The 20,059-nt window shown below is 48.9% G+C and overlaps 3 protein-coding genes across 4 annotated transcripts in view; 2 read left to right on the top strand and 1 right to left on the bottom strand.

Annotated features, from left to right (window-relative positions):
* Window positions 1-10,683, top strand: part of LOC141104789 (uncharacterized) — a 317,556-nt gene extending 306,873 nt beyond the window's left edge. For both annotated transcript variants that reach the window (XM_073594537.1, XM_073594538.1), the window contains 2 exons: window positions 8,208-8,343; window positions 9,078-10,683. In XM_073594537.1, coding sequence (XP_073450638.1) covers window positions 8,208-8,343; window positions 9,078-10,315 — 1,374 coding nt within the window. In that variant the 3' untranslated portion in view covers window positions 10,316-10,683. The remainder of the gene's footprint in view (window positions 1-8,207; window positions 8,344-9,077) is intronic.
* The window catches only part of LOC141104959 (uncharacterized), a 664,134-nt gene that overhangs the window by 294,149 nt on the left and 349,926 nt on the right, over window positions 1-20,059 (top strand). Inside the window, exons 7-9 of the mRNA XM_073594770.1 lie at window positions 4,830-5,045; window positions 5,130-5,336; window positions 5,426-5,629. Coding sequence (XP_073450871.1) covers window positions 4,830-5,045; window positions 5,130-5,336; window positions 5,426-5,629 — 627 coding nt within the window. The remainder of the gene's footprint in view (window positions 1-4,829; window positions 5,046-5,129; window positions 5,337-5,425; window positions 5,630-20,059) is intronic.
* LOC141104781 (uncharacterized) overlaps window positions 1-20,059 on the bottom strand; it is a 114,372-nt gene that overhangs the window by 7,044 nt on the left and 87,269 nt on the right. The gene's annotated exons all lie outside the window — the stretch shown is intronic.

The raw sequence follows: 20,059 nt of genomic DNA, 5'->3' as shown, positions 1-20,059 counted from the left end.
CAGGCTGGACTTCTACTTTAAACTAGCAGAAGATAGGTAGAAGGAATTCTGGATCTCACTTGGAAACAAGCAATCTCCTTGGGAGGCCATTAGGTTACCAGCATTTTCCTGGTAGTCTGTTGGCACGAGTAAAGAGTAGATATTTTCAAAGCATTAAACAAGCTTTGAGCACCTTTCTTGAAGCCCTCTAAGAACCTTCAGCTCCAGTCTGGTGGTGCTCAATGCCAATCATAGAAGGATTTCGGCCTGTATCCATAAAATGCTGTTGGTAGATTTCAGTACTGCTTGAAGTATCTTAAAAGTCTGTCTAACTCTGCTAAGATAGGGGGCCGGGGTTCCCAGTTTGATTTGGCACTCCCAGACTGGAGCTGAAGGACATGGGACATAAAATATTATATGGGAGCGTGTCACATACCCCCCCATACCCACCGGTGCTGGGTATTCTCCTTGGGTGTGGGTGCCAGCACCCACTGCATCCTTTCCAACCATCCACGTCACCTGGCCCATTCACTTACAAGGCTCAGAATCCTGGCCATGTAAGCAAAGTGGTGGGGATGACATCATTGCATAAATACGACCATATGGCCAATTTTGGGCAACAATTTCACCACTATCCTTGCCCCTTTCCTTACACTGTTAATGACAGCTCGAGGAGCTGTCTTTCGGTGAGTGGCCATTGAAGGATTAGGAACATCTGGGGTTGTTTTTAAGGTGTTTGATGTGGATCTTCTGTTTTTGTTTTTATAAAGGACTTGTCAAAAACTGTCTGCGCTATGCAATCCTTACTCATTCACATGGAAGGGGAGGAGTATCTGGGTGCCCCCATATTGGTAAAGGGGGCTTCCAGAGTCCAATAAAACCCCACCCGCAAACCCCCACAACCGCTATCAATTTGGGGACAAGGTGCTTTGCCAGGGGGGTCCATCATAGCAAGCCCCCCCCCCGTTGAGGGCAACCTGATATGGTTCAAGAAGGGCATGCACACTCATTCCCCCTCTTTCCTGGCTAGCCAGGCTGCATTCTCAGATAAGGGTCTTTTATAGATTTTGGGGGGACCTCCAATATTTTGTTTGCATGGGGTTCCTCCTTAAAAATCATGCCAGCCATAATGGTAAAGGTCTCTATAGAATTTGGGGAGGACCTCGTGCAGTTTTTTTTTGGTGGGGTCCCCTAAAAATTCATACCGGACCTGAAGGACCTATTATGAATTATGGGTGGGCCCTCGTAATGCCAACTTTTTACTTTTATGTGATGGTCCCCCCATTTACATCTATATCAGATCCTTATCTACAATACCAATAAAGCTGAGCTACCATTCAGTAATAGGGATGTCCTACAGAGGATGAGGACCTTTCCGATTGGAGGAGCAAAATCACATGTGGGGAGCACTTTCAGTTATCTTGTGGAGTGAAGAAGAGATCATGGATTGTTTTATGGACTTTACATGGTGGAAAACACTGAATTTTAGCGTGACACATTTAAGTTATAGTTTTCTATTGCTGTGATGCAATGACATGGACATATTGTTGTTAAAGGGCTATGGATTAGGGGTAGAACACTGCAGATGTTATTGTTTGTAAAATATATTTCTATCCCCCTTGGTGGGAGTGAAAATGGTCCTATGTATACCAATATACAGTACATACACACACAGCCGTGTTCACACTACAAGACGTTTCTCAGGGCTGCAGTTCCTCTCAGCTCCACAAGATGGTGATCTCACTTCTACCAAGACAGGAAGTCTCTATGGAAGACAGGAAGTGATGTCAGGCTCTGACAGGAAATGTTGTCGGGTACAGGCAGGAAGTTCCATATTCGAGGAATTACAGAGAGGAGACATCGCTGGAACTGGCAGCAGAGGAGGTAATAAGATATTATTTTATCATAGCTCTCATCACTGTCCATTATTGGGAGCACAATTTGATCTGTCACTCTTTGTCCTTTAATTGTCCCTCTTTTCAGTCTGATGTACACACAGACAAATCAATATTCTATTTAACTGATTAAAGTTTTTATATCACTCTCAGTATTTCATCACTTTTGAGGAGCAGAACGTACGGGTTTAGTTCCCAGGCGAGTTTGTAGAACTTTACCGAAGTTTAGGTGTCCCGAATCTGAACCCCATTGACGTTAATGGGAGCCGAATGTTTAGAAACAGTGATAGCCATTTTCTAGGCTAATAGGCAAAAGATTGTCCAACAAATAGCATGGGGGAGGGGCTGGGCACTGCCCTGGGGGGACATGTTCCAAAGCAAAAAACTTTGAAAAAATTTGTTTTGCAGGGAGCAGCAATTTTAAAAACGCAAAGTAATTGTAAAGGGTGACGTTTTTGTTTTACCTTCATGCGTTCTAAACCTTCAGTGTGCAGCCCCTCCTAATACTTACCGAATCCCGATCTCGATCCAACAATGTGCACAAGAGCCAAGGCTCTCTCTGGTCTCTCCCTCCTGATTGGCTAAGATGCAGCAGCAGGAGCCACTGGCTCCCTCTGCTGTCAATCACAACCAGTGAGGTGGAAGCAGGGGGGGGCGGGCAGGTTAGCTGAGTTGAGCTCTCTGTGTCTTATGGACACAGAAAGCTGGTTCGGAAATGAGCAGGAAGGAGTGAGCCCGGAGCTCCGGCAGGGGCCTTAGAAGAGGAGGATCGGGGCTGCTTTGTGCAAAAAACATTACACAGAAGGTAAGTATAACATGTTTGTTATGTCTTATTTTATATAAAAGTATATATATATATATATATACACACACACACACACACACTATATTACCAAAAGTATTGGGACGCCTGCCTTTACATGCACAATCTTTATTGGCATCCCAATCTTCAATATTGAGTTGGCCCACCCTTTGGAGCCATATCAGCTTCTGGGAAGGCCGTCCACAAGGTTTAGGAGTGTGTCTATGGGAATGTTTGACCATTCTTCCCGAAGAGCATTTGTGAGGTCAGGCACTGATGTTGGACGAGACGGCCTGGCTCGCAGTCTCCGCTCTAATTCATCCTAAAGGTGTTCTATCAGGTTGAGGTCAGGACTCTGCAGGCCAGTCAAGTTTCTCCACCCCAAACTCGCTCATTCATGGTCTTTTATGGACCTTGCTTTGTGCACTGGTCCAATTCAACTAGTGGAGGAGGCATTATGGTGTGGGGTTGTTTTTCAGGGGTTGGGCTTGGCCCCTTAGTTCCAGTGAAGGGAACTCTTAAGGCGTCAGCATACCAAGACATTTTGGACAATTTCACGCTCCCAACTTTGTGGGAACAGTTTGGGGACGGCCCCTTCCTGTTCCAACATGACTGCGCACCAGAGCACAAAGCAAGGTCCATAAAGACATGGATGAGCGAGATTGGGGTGGAGGAAAGAGAAGTGATTGGCAAATAGACACATCTTTTCTGATCCCTAATACTTTGAACTGATGACTCTAGTGCTGCCATGTGGAAGTGCTAACCACTTAGCCACTGTGCTGCCCTTACAATACTTCTACATGCAATTTGGGCTTCAAGCTATTATGGTTTGTATAAATGAGAGTTGTCAGCGGTGTGGCCTTGGATTTAATATTTGGTGCTAAAAAGTGTGTACATTTTATCTCCCATACATCCCCATCCTAATATTGTACAACCAGTACAGTCCAGATAATTCTCTGTTATCAATTATTGGTCTACAGGAAACCTGTATAGATCACATGACCAATGAGGATGGAGGAGGACCGGAGTCACATGACTGAGAAGATACTAAACCTCACCCTGGAGATCATCTACCTGCTGACTGGAGAGGTGAGGAGGATTCTGGGAGGTCACATGACATCACCCTTATCTCTATTAATAAAACACAGACCTGACCGGAGAGGTGAGGAGGATTCTGGGAGGTCACATGACATCACTCTTATCTCTATTAATAAAACACAGACCTGACCCGAGAGGTGAGGAGGATTCTGGGAGGTCACATGACATCACTCTTATCTCTATTAATAAAACACAGACCTGACCGGAGAGGTGAGGAGGATTCTGGGAGGTCACATGACATCACTCTTATCTCTATTAATAAAAAACACAGACATGACCGGAGAGGTGAGGAGGATTCTGGGAGGTCACATGACATCACCCTTATCTCTATTAATAAAACACAGACCTGACCGGAGAGGTGAGGAGGATTCTGGGAGGTCACATGACATCACTCTTATCTCTATTAATAAAACACAGACCTGACCGGAGAGGTGAGGAGGATTCTGGGAGGTCACATGACATCACTCTTATCTCTATTAATAAAACACAGACCTGACCGGAGAGGTGAGGAGGATTCTGGGAGGTCACATGACATCACTCTTATCTCTATTAATAAAACACAGACCTGACCCGAGAGGTGAGGAGGATTCTGGGAGGTCACATGACATCACTCTTATCTCTATTAATAAAACACAGACCTGACCGGAGAGGTGAGGAGGATTCTGGGAGGTCACATGACATCATTCTTATCTCTATTAATAAAACACAGACCTGACCCGAGAGGTGAGGAGGATTCTGGGATTCTAACATGATCTTCCTATTGGTTCTCCAATACAGAGATTTCCTCTTGTGAAGTCAGGTGATCATATGACCATCACAGTGCCTCCATGTGACTCCCTAAAACCTGAGAGACACAACATGGAGAAGATTCTAGAAGTCACCAAGAAGATGATGGAGCTGCTGACAGGAGAGGTGAGGAGGATTCTGGGAATTCTGGGACATTATCCAGTAACAGACAAGGGATGTGTCTGGATGGTGACTGTATCATTGTGTGTGTCAAGATCTGTACATTATCTGTATTGTTACCATTGATGTCATTTTTATTATATATTCAGAGTGGAAACCTGAGAGATTCTAAAGTTGATTGTAAAGAAGAGATAAACGAGGAGGATGAGAAGCATGGTGTGATGAAAGAGTTTTCTGAAGAACATAAGGATCTCTGCAATATGATGGAGCCACCTAGTAACAGAAACCTACCAGAGAGATGTCCCCGTCCTCTGGATTCCTGGGAATCAACACAGGAAGATCATAACTACACACAACATGATCAGGTAGATGATTAACAATTATTGGTAGTTATGATTTATACACAAATTATCTTTTTTTTTACAATGAATATCCTATTATATATTCAGAGTGGAAACCTTGAGAATTATAATATTGTTGTTAAAGAAGAGTATAAAGAGGAGGATGAGGAGTATGGTGTGATGAAGGATCTTTCAGAAGGACACAAGGATATGATGGAACCACCTAATACCAGGAACCCACCAGAGAGATGTCCCCGTCCTCTGTATTCCCGGGATTCCACACAGGAAGATCACACCATCCCTCACCATCATCAGGTAGATGAGGAACAATCACTGATAGTATCATTAGGATCTGTACATTATCTGCATTGTTACCATTGATGTCATTTTTATTATATATTCAGAGTGGAAACCTGAGAGATTCTAAAGTTGAGGTTAAAGAAGAGATAAAAGAAGAGGATGGTAGGGTGGAGGAAGTACACACAGATCTGTACCAGGACACCATGGTGGAGTCATCCAGTAACAGAACCCCACCAGAGAGATGTCCCCGTCCTCTGTATTCCCGGGATTCCACACAGGAAGGTCACACCATCCCTCACCATCATCAGGTAGGTGGAGTTGAGGGTCGGGAACATAAAGTGATTGAACACTCTGACATGTGGAGATGATGTGTGGACTCTACAAGATAATATTTTCTATGTGATCTCACATCATAAATACTTCTATGTTACAGATGTTCTTTTTTTTTTCTTGCCCATTGAAGAACACAGGGTTCCACATAGAGTTGGGTTATACTGCTCCCTGCAGGAGGTTTGAACACTGGTGAACAGAAATGTGGAGTAAGAGAGAGAGAATGAGCAGGAGTGAGAGTTAGAGGGGGATGAGAGAAATAGAGAGGAGGGAGGGAGGGAGAGTGAGAAAGAGAGGGATGTGAGAGAGAGATGGGGGGTGAGAGAGAAGGAGGTGAGAGAGAGATGGAGTGAGAGAGAGGGTGAGATTGAGAGGGAGAAATGAGAGACGTGTGAGTGAGAGAGAGGTGTGAGAGAGAGAGAGGTGTGAGAGAGAGGTGTGAGAGAGAGGTGTGAGAGAGGGGGGAGAGAGAGAGGGGTGTGAGAGAGGGGTGTGAGAGAGGGGGGAGAGAGAGGGGGGAGAGAGAGAGGGGTGTGAGAGAGGGGTGTGAGAGAGGGGGGAGAGAGAGAGGGGGGAGAGAGAGAGGGGTGTGAGAGAGGGGGGAGAGAGAGGGGGGAGAGAGAGAGGGGTGTGAGAGAGAGGTGTGAGAGAGGGGTGTGAGAGAGGGGGGAGAGAGAGAGGGGAGAGAGAGAGGGGTGTGAGAGAGGGGGGAGAGAGAGGGGGGAGAGAGAGGGGGGAGAGAGAGAGGGGTGTGAGAGAGAGGTGTGAGAGAGGGGTGTGAGAGAGGGGGGAGAGAGAGAGGGGGGTGAGAGAGGGGGGAGAGAGAGAGGGGAGAGAGAGAGGGGGGAGAGAGAGAGGGGTGTGAGAGAGGGGTGTGAGAGAGGGGGGAGAGAGAGAGGGGTGTGAGAGAGAGGTGTGAGAGAGGGGTGTGAGAGAGGGGGGAGAGAAAGAGGGGGGTGAGAGAGGGGGGAGAGAGAGAGGGGTGTGAGAGAGGGGGGAGAGAGAGAGGGGTGTGAGAGAGGGGTGTGAGAGAGGGGTGTGAGAGAGAGGTGTGAGAGAGGGGTGTGAGAGAGGGGGGAGAGAGAGAGGGGGGTGAGAGAGAGGGGGGTGAGAGAGAGGGGGGTGAGAGAGAGGGGGGTGAGAGAGGGGGGAGAGAGAGAGAGGGGGGTGAGAGAGAGGGGGGAGAGAGAGAGGGGGGAGAGAGAGAGGGGTGTGAGAGAGAGAGAGAGGTGTGAGAGAGGGGTGTGAGAGAAAGAGGGGTGTGAGAGAGAGAGAGGTGTGAGAGAGGGGGGGAGAGAGAGAGGGGTGTGAGAGAGAGAGGTGTGAGAGAGGGGGGAGAGAGAGAGAGGTGTGAGAGAGGGGGGGAGAGAGAGAGGGGTGTGAGAGAGAGAGGTGTGAGAGAGGGGGGGGAGAGAGAGAGAGAGGTGAGAGAGGTGTGAGAGAGAGGTGTGAGAGAGGGGGGAGAGAGAGAGGTGTGAGAGAGAGGTGTGAGAGAGGGGGGGAGAGAGAGAGGGGTGTGAGAGAGAGGGGTGTGAGAGAGGGGTGTGAGAGAGGGGGGAGAGAGAGAGGGGGAGAGAGAGAGGGGTGTGAGAGAGGGGGGGGGAGAGAGAGAGAGGTGTGAGAGAGAGAAATGTAGTGAGAGAGAGAGGAGGGAGGTGAGAGTAAGGGGGGGGGAGTGAGAGGGAGAGGTAAGAGAAAGAGGTGATGAGGGTGTGAGATAGAGAGACAGAACAAGAAAGGGGGCAAGAGAAAGGGGGGTTAGAGGGAAAGAGGGGGGCGAGAGAGAGGGGACAAGAGGAAAAGAGGGTGGGTGAGGAAGGGTGGCGAGAGAGGGGAGTGAGAGAGAGGGTGAGATAGAGAGGGGGGGTGAGAGAGAGATGGATAGAGAGGGGGGGGAGAGAGATGGAGTGAGAGAGAGGGGGAGGTGAGAGTAAGAGAGAGGGGTTGAGAGAGAGAGAGAGGTAAGAGAAAGAGGGGATGAGGGTGTGTGAGAGAGAGACAGAGCAAGAGAGAGGGAAAGAGAGGGGGTGAGGAAGGGTGGAGAGAGAGAGGGGAGTGAAAGAGAGAGAGGGGGGAACGGTGAGAGACAGAGAGGGGGATGAGAGAAAGATAGGAGGGTGTGAAAGGGGATGAGGGTGAGAGAGAGAGAGAGAGGGGGGTGAGAGAGAGAGAGAGAGAAGGGGGTGTTTAGTTTGCCTGCTACTCACAATCATGGCCTCAGGCTGGTTTACCCGAGGCTCACTTCTGTACATTGGTTGATACACTGGCGCCTGGGGTGATTAGGGTGTGCCCAGGCACATCCGGCACACCCCCTGTGCATGCCTCTGTCCCTACCCCTTTCTGTTTTTGCTTTAGCCCTTGGTACTGATTCTCCCCAAAACTAAGGCATGCTGAGTGGAGGAGTTAAGCAAAGGGGAGGCATACAATGTATGTTTGCCAGTAGGAGGCAGTATAACCCAACTGTTTCTGAATTCCCGTGTCCCTCAATTGACTCCAAGAAATAGAGATTAGAATAAACACACAAAGTTTAATTTTGCTGCCATTCTGTTGGTTTAGGGTGAAGATCTGATTATCGTAAAAGTTGAAGGTGAAGTAGAAGAGACGTATGTGAGGGATGATCAGCAATATACGGAGGAGGCTGGAATGACGAGGACATTCATAGAGGAGGACACTCCTACAGAGATCAGCACAGGTGACCCATAATATATTCTTCTCTTATCTCTGCTCTGTTACTGCACACTGATTGGTCCAGAGTAGGGCGGGAGCTGAGTGATATCAGCCAATAATAGGTTGATAATGGTCACCTCCCTGTACTGATACCCATCCTGGGGTTCAGCTGGCAGTATTAGGTTGTGTGTCACTCCTAGTTATAGTAGCTCAGATATGATAACACAGATTGAGCCTTTCTTAGGTTGGTTCCTCTTCTTCTAGCAGATTATTAGCTGAATGTCAACATAAAACTCTGAAGTCAAAGTTTTGTTGGGATGATAAGTAAGGAGTAACATATAACTGAAACACTTAACTTTCCAGGAGGAAATAATGCTGCAAGCTCCCTCCAGTGCTGCATATCACCAGAAACCTAGGCTTATGGTCACTTGTTCTATGGTAAAGGGTCTACAGGTTTGAACTTTGACCCTCTTGTCTATCAGAGGTCACATGACCCAGTGCCTAGGCTTGTGGTTGTGTGAAGAGCATGGACCTCCCAGTCCCCATTGGTTCCTGCTCTTCTGACAAGGCTGTGTAAATGTAGAAGTGATCTGGGAGGAGGACCAAAGGCCCTTTGACTGAAGAGGGGGGAGAGTCCCAGCTGGTTGGGACCTCCACAGAGAACATCTGCTCACTCATATCTACCTGATCCAGATGGAATCTTGATGGAAGTGAACTAACCCTCTCATATCTATTGATGATGTTTTTATATTTTTTTAGGACACGCCATGGAGAAACCCTCAAAGGATCGTCTCACTTTATCTCCAGGTTGTAAAATGGAAGATGAGGACATCACAGGAGATTGTGGAGGAGAAAAGACAATGATCTCCACTATGGATGGTGGACTTCACAGTGTGGATAGACCATGGAATCCCTCCGACTCTGAGCAACCTCATACTGTGAGGGATGGTGCCGGGATTCAGGGGGAGAAGACATTTTCCTGTCCTGAACGTGGGGAGAGTTTTCACTCTGAACTAGGTCTTATTGTCCTTCAGAGATCCGAAATGGGTAAGGAGTTTTATTTCTGTTCTGAGTGCGGGAGATGTTTTCGTCATAAATCCGAACTCGACATACATTACGGATCCCATACTGGGGAGAAGCCGTATTCTTGTTTTGAGTGCGGGAAACATTTTTCACAGAAGTCCCATCTTTCCAGACATCAGAAATTACACCTGGGCGAGAAAACATATGCCTGCCCTGAGTGTGGGAAATGTTTTCCACAGAAATCAAAACTTGTTTTACATCAGAGGTCTCACACGGGGGAGAAACCATTTTCCTGTCCTGAGTGTGGGAAGTGTTTTTCACAGAAGGCCAACCTTTCCAAACATCAAAGATCGCATACGGGTGAGAAGCCGCATACCTGCTCCGAGTGCGGGAAATGTTTTTCACAGAAATCAGACCTTGTTATACATCAAAGAACTCACACGGGGGAGAAGCCATTTTCCTGCCCTGAGTGCGGGAAATGTTTTTCAGATAAGTCCAAGCTTTCTAGACATCAGAGATTGCACATGGGCGAGAAGCCGTATTCCTGCTCCGTGTGCGGAAAACGTTATTCACGGAAACCTGAACTTATTATACATCAAAGATCCCATGCAGTGAAGAAGCCGTATTCCTGCCCCGAGTGCTGGAAATGCTTTTCGGATAAGTCCAATTTTTCGAGACATCAGAGGATGCACACGGGCGAGAAGTTGTACTCCTGCTCCGAGTGCGGGATGTTTTTTTCAAAGAGCAACCATCTTTCCAGACATCAGAGATCTCACACGGGGGAGAAGCCGTATTCCTGTTCCGAGTGCGGGAAATGTTTTTCACAGAAGTGCCATCTAAACACACATCTGAGGTCCCACACAGGGGAGAAGCCGTATTCTTGTCCCGAGTGTGGGAAATGTTTTTCACGGAAGTCCATTCTTACTGAACACCAGATATGCCACATACAAGAAAATGATATTTCTTGTACTTAATGTAAACAACTTTTTTTTTAATGAAGTCCTTTGAGGGACGCAGTGCTCTAGCAAAGCTGATGGCGTCTTTCTCCAGGAACCCCCACTCCTTGTTATATGCAATCAAAGCTTTATTATAACACATGTATGAGAACAATAAGGAAATGGCACAAATGTATAAGGCTAACAAATTATCATGGATATACAGTGCCTTGAAAAAGTATTCATACCCCTTGAAATTTTCCACATTTTGTCATGTTACAACCAAAAACGTAAATGTATTTTTTGGGGGATTTTATGTGATAGACCAACACAAAGTGGAACATAATTGTGAAGTGGAAGGAAAATGATAAATTATACAAATAAATATGTGAAAAGTGTGGGGTACATTTTTATGGCGTCCTCCGGAGTCAATACTTTGTAGAACCCTCTAAAAAGAGGGTGAGCGCATTTCTGGCGTGGGAATTACAGGGCTCAGGTGAGTAAAATGGGGGGGACTGGTCAGTGACAGAAGTTTTTTCAACTTAATGCATAGGATGCATTAAGGTGAAAAAACACGAGGGTTTACAACCCGTTTAAGGAACCAGCCAACAAGTGTAACAAGTGTTTGCAGGTTGGGATCAAGTGGAAGAGTAGCCAAGGAACAAGCCAAAGATCAGTAACGTGGTTGAAGGCAGGGATCAAGTGGAAACATACCCAAGGAACAAGCTAAAGGTCAGTAAAAAGCGGTAGCAGGTTGGGATCAAGTGGAAGTGTTGTTAAGGAACAAGCCAAAGGTCAGTTACAAGTGGTTGCAGGTTGGGATCAAGTGGAAGAGTAGCCAAGGAACAAGTCAAAGATCAGTAACATGGTTGCAGGCTGGAATCAAGTGGTAGCATAGCCAAGGAACAAGTCAAAGGTCGGTAAAAAGTGGAAGTTGATTGGGATCAAGTGGAAGTAGGTTGGGATCAAGTGGAAGTGTGGTCAAGGAACAAGCCAAAGGTCAGTAACAAGTGGTTACAGGCTGGGATCAAGTGGAAGCATAGCCAAGGAACAAGCCAAAGGTCAGTAAAAAGCGGTAGCAGGTTGGGATCAAGTGGAAGTGTGGTCAAGGAACAAGCCAAAGGTCAGTAACAAGTGGTTACAGGTTGGGATTAGGAGAAGCGTAGTCAAGGAACAAGCCAAAGGTCGGTAATAAGTAGTTGCAGGCTGGGATCAAGTGCAAACATAGCCAAGGAACAAGCCAAAGGTCAGTAAAAAGCGGTAGCAGGTTGGGATCAAGTGGAAGTGTTGTTAAGGAACAAGCCAAAGGTCAGTAACAAGTGGTTGCAGGTTGGGATCAAGTGGAAGTTTGGTCAAGGAACAAGCCAAAGGTCAGTAACAAGTGGTTGCAGGTTGGGATTAAGTGGAAGAGTAGCCAAGGAACAAGTCAAAGATCAGTAACATGGTTGCAGGCTGGGATCAAGTGGTAGCATAGCCAAGGAACAAGTCAAAGGTCAGTAAAAAGTGGTAGCAGGTTGGGATCAAGTGGAAGTAGGTTGGGATCAAGTGGAAGTGTGGTCAAGGAACAAGCCAAAGGTCAGTAAAAAGCGGTAGCAGGTTGGGATCAAGTGGAAGTATTGTCAAGGAACGTCAGTAACAAGTGGTTACAGGTTGGGATTAGGTGGAAGCGTAGTAAAGGAAAAAGCCGAAAATCTCTAATAAGTGGTAGCAGGTTGGGATCAAGTGGAAGCGTAGCCAAGGAACAAGCCAAAGGTCAGTGACAAGTGGTTGCAGGTTGGTATCAAGTAGAAGCATAGTCGAGGAACAAGCCAAAGGTCAGCAATGAGTGGTAGTGAAGATACAGAGTGACATGAGCGAGATATAGGCTGGAGAGAGCACAATAATCTTGCAAAAAGTAAGTGCAAAGGCACGTCTTAAATAGGAAGTTCATGGGAGGAGCAAAGGCAAGGTTCAAGAGAAACAAGTGTAGTGATACCCCCGCAAGTTGTTTGCCCCCAGTGGTTGCCCCGACCTTGCAAGCTTCCCGACACCTCTGACGCTCTGGGTTCTGACATACTTCAAGCAGAACATACAAATGTAAAGACACCAATAATCAGTAAGATTTGTAAATCAACACTGGGATAATAAGTCATCCAGACCATAAAGGTTACAGAAATAACCCAATCAGTGATATTGCAGTAAAATGAGATCACAAGAACACACAATGTAGTAACAATAGCAAAAAGTCAAATGGCTATAATAAACAGGCTGAAACAGATTTATGACCCCGGAAACAAGAGGGAGAAGATGAGACTTTTATCAGTCCACTCCCACCAGGCCCTGTAGCCACAAGAACTATGAAATAAACAATATATATGGTTTGTAGAGGAGTCCCTCCTTTTAATAAAAGGTTGTATATCTATATGGATGCTGTATTCTGCCGGAGGTTCTATGTGCAGAGTCTCTTTTGATGAAGGAAGGTCCTTGGAGTATGGGTATCCTTGATCTTCAGCTAGCTATGGTGATGCCCAAAGATGTTACTGTGGCTGGCCAATGAGGCTGAATGTGATAGATGTTGTACCTTTACCAGCAAAGACCCTCCAACTGGTCAGGTGTAAAAGTGTCTTCATGCAGTTTCTTTAGGTAAAGTGATAAAGATGGGCTTCTACCCGCTCATCCTTCCTGCATATACAGGGGTCCTGAGAGGCAGAATGTCCCTGCACAGGCTCCTGAATGTCTGCTGCGAGTAGTGAGTTGCCCGACTGGCAACCTGTAGGCCCAGAAATCCAGCGATGACTGCGTGGGTGAGCAGAGGATGTGGACCCAATCAGCACGCAGTGGATGGGGTGACAGCGACAGCCACCCTAGGCCCAGTGATTCAGCCCTCAGGGCGAGAGGTCCCCAGCTGCCTAGGCTGTGGTGCCACCAATCAGCAGCCTTGAGTGACGGCTTCTTGCTCTTGAAGCTCTGAAGCCCCTGTCTCAAGAGAGCAAGCCCTCCTCTTACACAGCTAATCTTCCGCCATTTCCATCCTTTCCTCTCTGCTGGGGTTCTTTGCATCCATATGCCAGAGGTGGAATGGTACGCTGAAATGGGAGGGGTGATTCCCTATCCTTGTTGGCAACATATCCTTATTTACTAAACACTGTTGTTGCAAAATAGCCAAGAGTTCCATTTTTATAAAATGAATATTGCAAGGTTGCACACGGGCACAGAGACACTCTCAAAACTGCCCACAAAATATTATATTTATGGCCACTGCTAGGCAAGGTTGGGTAAGGGGGCAGGAGGGGCAGTCGCCCCAGGAGCAGTGTTTTCATGTGTGTGTGGGGGGAGGGGGGGCAAGCTCAGTTAGCTGTACCCTTCCCTTGACAAAAGGTGTGGCAACAATGGGCGCAAAGAGTTAGCCTTTCCCCACCCCATCTGCTCCTGTCAGAATTGGAGCTTGTTACTGAGAGCCTTTAGTGACATCATCGCTAGAGGGGACAGCCTGATCGACATGCTGTGCGCTTCATAGGGCCAGGCTTCCTGCACACCGATTTCAAATTGTCAGTCTCCTGATATCACGGACAGTGCAAGCGCCATAGAGAATGAGGAGCAAGGATCATCTTCGGGGGGAGGGAAGTGGCCAGCAATGAGGACACTGCAGCCTATGGAAGTGGTCAGGTCGGGGGAGGTAAGGTAGGCTGTACATGGCCCAATTTCTAATGATGGTCCTGCATGCATGCCACGGCTTTCCTTATGTCTCTGGCCCATCTGAGGCTTTTCACGAACAGTGCATGAAGACCAGCAGAAAGAGAGAACATACAGCAGGATGGTCCCATGATGTCATTAAACACTTCCTGGTCCATGTTAAACCCTAGTGAGAGTTGGGCAGCGATGCTGAAGGAAGAACGGTGGCAGTTGGGGGGGTTGGCATCACAATTGCAGAAGATGTTCGGATGGGCATCAAGGGAAGGATCAGCACAGTTTGGAATTTATGATTGGGGGTTGCACTGGGGGAGGGGGCAGAGTTTGTAAATCTTTGCCCGGGACACTGGATGACCTTGTTCTGCTTTGCGACCAGGTCTCCAAATTACTTCATCCAGCTAGGTATAGTGTTCTTCAGCTGGTTGTGGATTTATATTGTTCAGTGTGTAATTCCACTGTAATGTGAAAATCACAGATATACTGCCCAGTTTCTGCAATGTTCCTCCATCTGCAACGCATGACATCACAATGACCCTACACTGACCTCACAGCTCCTTCTCCCAGGAACCTTCCATGTGGAGTCAGCACGTCCTATGACTCCACATTGATATCACAGCTCCTCCTCCCAGTGTCCCTCAATCCAGAGTCAGCACATCCTATGACATCACACTGCCCTCCCAGCTCCTCCTCCCAATGTTCCTCCAACCAGAGTCAGGGAATTCTATGACATCACATTGACCTCAAACTCCTCCTCCCAGTGTCCCTTCATCCAGAGTCAGAGAATCCTATGACATTACACTGACATCACAGCTTCTCCTGTCAATGTCCCTCCATCTAGAATCAGCCCATCCTATGACATCACAGTGACACGACACTGACCTCACAGCTCCTTCTCCCAGGAATCGTCCATGTGGAGTCAACACGTCCTTTGACATCACATTGACCTCACAGCTCCTCCTCCCAGTGTCCCTCAATCCAGAGTCAGCACATCCTATGACATCACACTGCCCTCCCAGCTCCTCCTTCCAATGTCCCTCCAATCAGAGCCTGAGAATCCAATGACATCACACTGACCTCACAGCTCCTTCGCCCAAAGTCCCTACATCCAGAGTCAGGGAATTCTATGATATCACACTGACCTCAAACTCCTCCTCCCAATGTCCCTCCATCTGGAGTCAGAGCATCTTATGCTCCTATGACATCACACAAATTTTATAATGACCTCAGAGAAGCACTTCAGAGCAAAGCCATTCAAGAAGGCAGAAGGATCCTATTTATCAATCCTTGTTTGCAGATCAAAATACTAAACCATATTACTTCAGTAACAAAACGCACCCAACAGAAAATTAAATTTATGAATAAAGAATCTGCTGTTTGGATGTGTCTTGTTTTTAATGGAGGACAACTGGATCGTAAAATAGGGGTTGGGATTATTTCCTAATAGGGATATCTACAAAGTCAAGTTAAGTCTTGGAACACCCCCACCAGGTGGGTCCCAGCACTTATGACTTATCCAACAAAGCATGCAATCAGATGTCAGAGCCCCCCCTTCACATCAGAGTTGTCAGTCCCCCCCATAATTTCTTATAAATTATCACCTCAGCAGAAGCATGGCACCAGTCAGGAGGAGGAGTAGGTCTAGACGTAGTTGGTCTAGACAGAGGTTAGGAGGTGGAGCAGGTCTAGATAGCATTCGAGAGAGGGAGCAGGTCTAGACGCAGGTCAGGAGACAGAGCAGGTTTCAACAGAGGTCAGGAGGTGGAGCAAGTCAAGATGGAGCAGGTCTAGATGGAGGTCAGGAGGCGGAGCAGGTCTAAACAGAGGTCTGGAGATGGAGCAGCTCTAGACGGAGCTCGGGAGATGGAGTAGCTCTAGACGGAGGTCGGGAGATGGAGCAGGTCTAAACAGAGGTTGGGAGACAGAGCAGGTCTAGACGAAGGGCGGGAGATGAAGCAGGTCTAACAGAGTGTGGGTGACGAAGTAGGTCTAGACAGAAATTAGGAGGTGGAGCAGGACTAGATGGCATTCGAGAGAGGGAGCAGGTCTAGACGCAGGTCAGGAGACAGAGCAGGTTTCAACAGAGGTCAGGAGGTGGAGCAAGTCAAGATGGAGCAGGTCTAGATAGAGAGCAGGAGACAGAGCAGGTGTAGATGTAGAGCAAAAGGCTGAGCAGGTCTAGAAGGAGGGTGGGAGAAAGAGCAAGGGTAGACAGAGAGTGGGAGGGGGAGCAGGTCTAGATGGAGGGCAGGAGACTGAGCAGGTCTAGAAGAAGAGCAGGAGGCAGAGCAGATCTAGATGGAGATCTGGAGATGGAGCAGGTCTAAACAGAGGTCAGGAAATGGAGCAGGTCTAGACAGGGGGTGGGGGACAGAGAAGGTCTAGACCAGGGGTCCTCAAACTTTTTAGACAGGGGGCCAGTTCACGGTCCCTCAGACTGTTGGGGGGCCGCACTATAGTTTAAAAAAACTATGAACTAATTCCTATGCACACATCTTATTTGTAGTGCAAAAAAAAAAATAAAGAACAATTGTAATCAATATAAACTTATCAATATTTCACAGACTCCCCTCATTACAGAACCACTCCCAATCACATACTTCCCCCATCACAGATCCCCCCCCATATCAGTCCCCCACCATAGCACAGAGTCCCCCACATCACAGATCCCCACCATAGCACAGAGTCCCCCACATCACAGATCCCCACCATAGCACAGAGTCCCCCACATCACAGATCCCCACCATAGCACAGAGTCCCCCACATCAGTCCCCCACCATAGCACAGAGTCCCCCACATCAGTCCCCCACCATAGCACAGAGTCCCCCACATCACAGATCCCCACCAAAGCACAGAGTCCCCCACATCAGTCCCCCACCATAGCACAGAGTCCCCCACATCAGTCCCCCACCATAGCACAGAGTCCCCCACATCACAGATCCCCACCATAGCACAGAGTCCCCCACCATAGCACAGAGTCCCCCACATCAGTCCCCCACCATAGCACAGAGTCCCCCACCATAGCACAGAGTCCCCCACCATAGCACAGAGTCCCCCACATCAGTCCCCCACCATAGCACAGAGTCCCCCACATCAGTCCCCCACCATAGCACAGAGTCCCCCACCATAGCACAGAGTCCCCCACCATAGCAAAGAGTCCCCCACATCACAGATCCCCACCATAGCACAGAGTCCCCCACATCACAGATCCCCACCATAGCACAGAGTCCCCCACATCACAGATCCCCACCATAGCACAGACTCCCCCCTGTGTGTCACAGATCCCCACCATAGCACAGACTCCCCCCTGTGTGTCACAGATCCCCACCATAGCACAGATCCCCACCATAGCACAGACTCCCCCCGCCGCCCTTACACTTACCTGTATCACGCAGGACACGAGGCATGGTAGGTCCGGACGGAGGGCGGGACTTTGGAAGTGAGGGGCAGGTGATTGGTTCCTGGGACCGCTCTGATGCCTAGTAACCAATCACCTGCTTCTTAGCACAGAAGGTTCTTTGCCCGGCCTGTCATGTTTCCCATCCTGTGTGATGGAGGGAGCAGAGGGCAGGGGCAGTGCTGGAATTTTAAAGGGGCAGTCCGCGGGCCGGATCAAAAACGCTGGAGGGCCGGATTCGGCCCGTGGGCCGTAGTTTGAGGACCCCTGGTCTAGACAGAGGGTGGGAGGCAGAACAGGTCTAGATGGAAAGCGGTAAACAGAGCAGGTCTAGACAAAAGTCTGGAGACTGAGCAGGTCTAGACAGAGAGCAGGAGACAAAGCAGGTCTAGACAGAGTGCGGGAGACAAAGCAGGTCTAGACAGAGTGCGGGAGACAAAGCAGGTCTAGACAGAGTGCGGGAGACAAAGCAGGTCTAGACAGAGAGCAGGAGACAAAAGCAGGTCTAGACAGAGAGCAGGAGACAAAGCAGGTCTAGACAGAGTGCGGGAGACAAAGCAGGTCTAGACAGAGTGCGGGAGACAAAGCAGGTCTAGACAGAGTGCGGGAGACAAAGCAGGTCTAGACAGAGTGCGGGAGACAAAGCAGGTCTAGACAGAGAGCGGGAGACAAAAGCAGGTCTAGACAGAGAGCGGGAGACAAAGCAGGTCTAGACAGAGAGCGGGAGACAAAGCAGGTCTAGACAGAGTGCGGGAGACTACGGGTACGGGAGCATTCGAGAGAGGGAGCAGGTCTAGACGCAGGTCAGGAGACAGAGCAGGTTTCAACAGAGGTCAGGAGGTGGAGCAAGTCAAGATGGAGCAGGTCTAGATGGAGGTCAGGAGGCGGAGCAGGTCTAAACAGAGGTCTGGAGATGGAGCAGCTCTAGACGGAGCTCGGGAGATGGAGTAGCTCTAGACGGAGGTCGGGAGATGGAGCAGGTCTAAACAGAGGTTGGGAGACAGAGCAGGTCTAGACGAAGGGCGGGAGATGAAGCAGGTCTAACAGAGTGTGGGTGACGAAGTAGGTCTAGACAGAAATTAGGAGGTGGAGCAGGACTAGATGGCATTCGAGAGAGGGAGCAGGTCTAGACGCAGGTCAGGAGACAGAGCAGGTTTCAACAGAGGTCAGGAGGTGGAGCAAGTCAAGATGGAGTAGGTCTAGATAGAGAGCAGGAGACAGAGCAGGTGTAGATGTAGAGCAAAAGGCTGAGCAGGTCTAGAAGGAGGGTGGGAGAAAGAGCAAGGGTAGACAGAGAGTGGGAGGGGGAGCAGGTCTAGATGGAGGGCAGGAGACTGAGCAGGTCTAGAAGAAGAGCAGGAGGCAGAGCAGATCTAGATGGAGATCTGGAGATGGAGCAGGTCTAAACAGAGGTCAGGAAATGGAGCAGGTCTAGACAGGGGGTGGGGGACAGAGAAGGTCTAGACCAGGGGTCCTCAAACTTTTTAGACAGGGGGCCAGTTCACGGTCCCTCAGACTGTTGGGGGGCCGCACTATAGTTTAAAAAAACTATGAACTAATTCCTATGCACACATCTTATTTGTAGTGCAAAAAAAAAAATAAAGAACAATTGTAATCAATATAAACTTATCAATATTTCACAGACTCCCCTCATTACAGAACCACTCCCAATCACATACTTCCCCCATCACAGATCCCCCCCCATATCAGTCCCCCACCATAGCACAGAGTCCCCCACATCACAGATCCCCACCATAGCACAGAGTCCCCCACATCACAGATCCCCACCATAGCACAGAGTCCCCCACATCACAGATCCCCACCATAGCACAGAGTCCCCCACATCAGTCCCCCACCATAGCACAGAGTCCCCCACATCAGTCCCCCACCATAGCACAGAGTCCCCCACATCACAGATCCCCACCAAAGCACAGAGTCCCCCACATCAGTCCCCCACCATAGCACAGAGTCCCCCACATCAGTCCCCCACCATAGCACAGAGTCCCCCACATCACAGATCCCCACCATAGCACAGAGTCCCCCACCATAGCACAGAGTCCCCCACATCAGTCCCCCACCATAGCACAGAGTCCCCCACCATAGCACAGAGTCCCCCACATCAGTCCCCCACCATAGCACAGAGTCCCCCACATCAGTCCCCCACCATAGCACAGAGTCCCCCACCATAGCACAGAGTCCCCCACCATAGCAAAGAGTCCCCCACATCACAGATCCCCACCATAGCACAGAGTCCCCCACATCACAGATCCCCACCATAGCACAGAGTCCCCCACATCACAGATCCCCACCATAGCACAGAGTCCCCACATCACAGATGCCCACCATAGCACAGAGTCCCCCACCATAGCACAGAGTCCCCCACATCACAGATCCCCACCATAGCACAGAGTCCCCCACATCACAGATCCCCACCATAGCACAGAGTCCCCCACATCACAGATCCCCACCATAGCACAGACTCCCCCCTGTGTGTCACAGATCCCCACCATAGCACAGATCCCCACCATAGCACAGACTCCCCCCGCCGCCCTTACACTTACCTGTATCACGCAGGACACGAGGCATGGTAGGTCCGGACGGAGGGCGGGACTTTGGAAGTGAGGGGCAGGTGATTGGTTCCTGGGACCGCTCTGATGCCTAGTAACCAATCACCTGCTTCTTAGCACAGAAGGTTCTTTGCCCGGCCTGTCATGTTTCCC

Source organism: Aquarana catesbeiana, linkage group LG08, assembly GCF_042186555.1.
Source record: "Aquarana catesbeiana isolate 2022-GZ linkage group LG08, ASM4218655v1, whole genome shotgun sequence".
NCBI lineage: Eukaryota > Metazoa > Chordata > Amphibia > Anura > Ranidae > Aquarana > Aquarana catesbeiana.
This window is presented reverse-complemented; position numbering and strand designations above follow the sequence as displayed.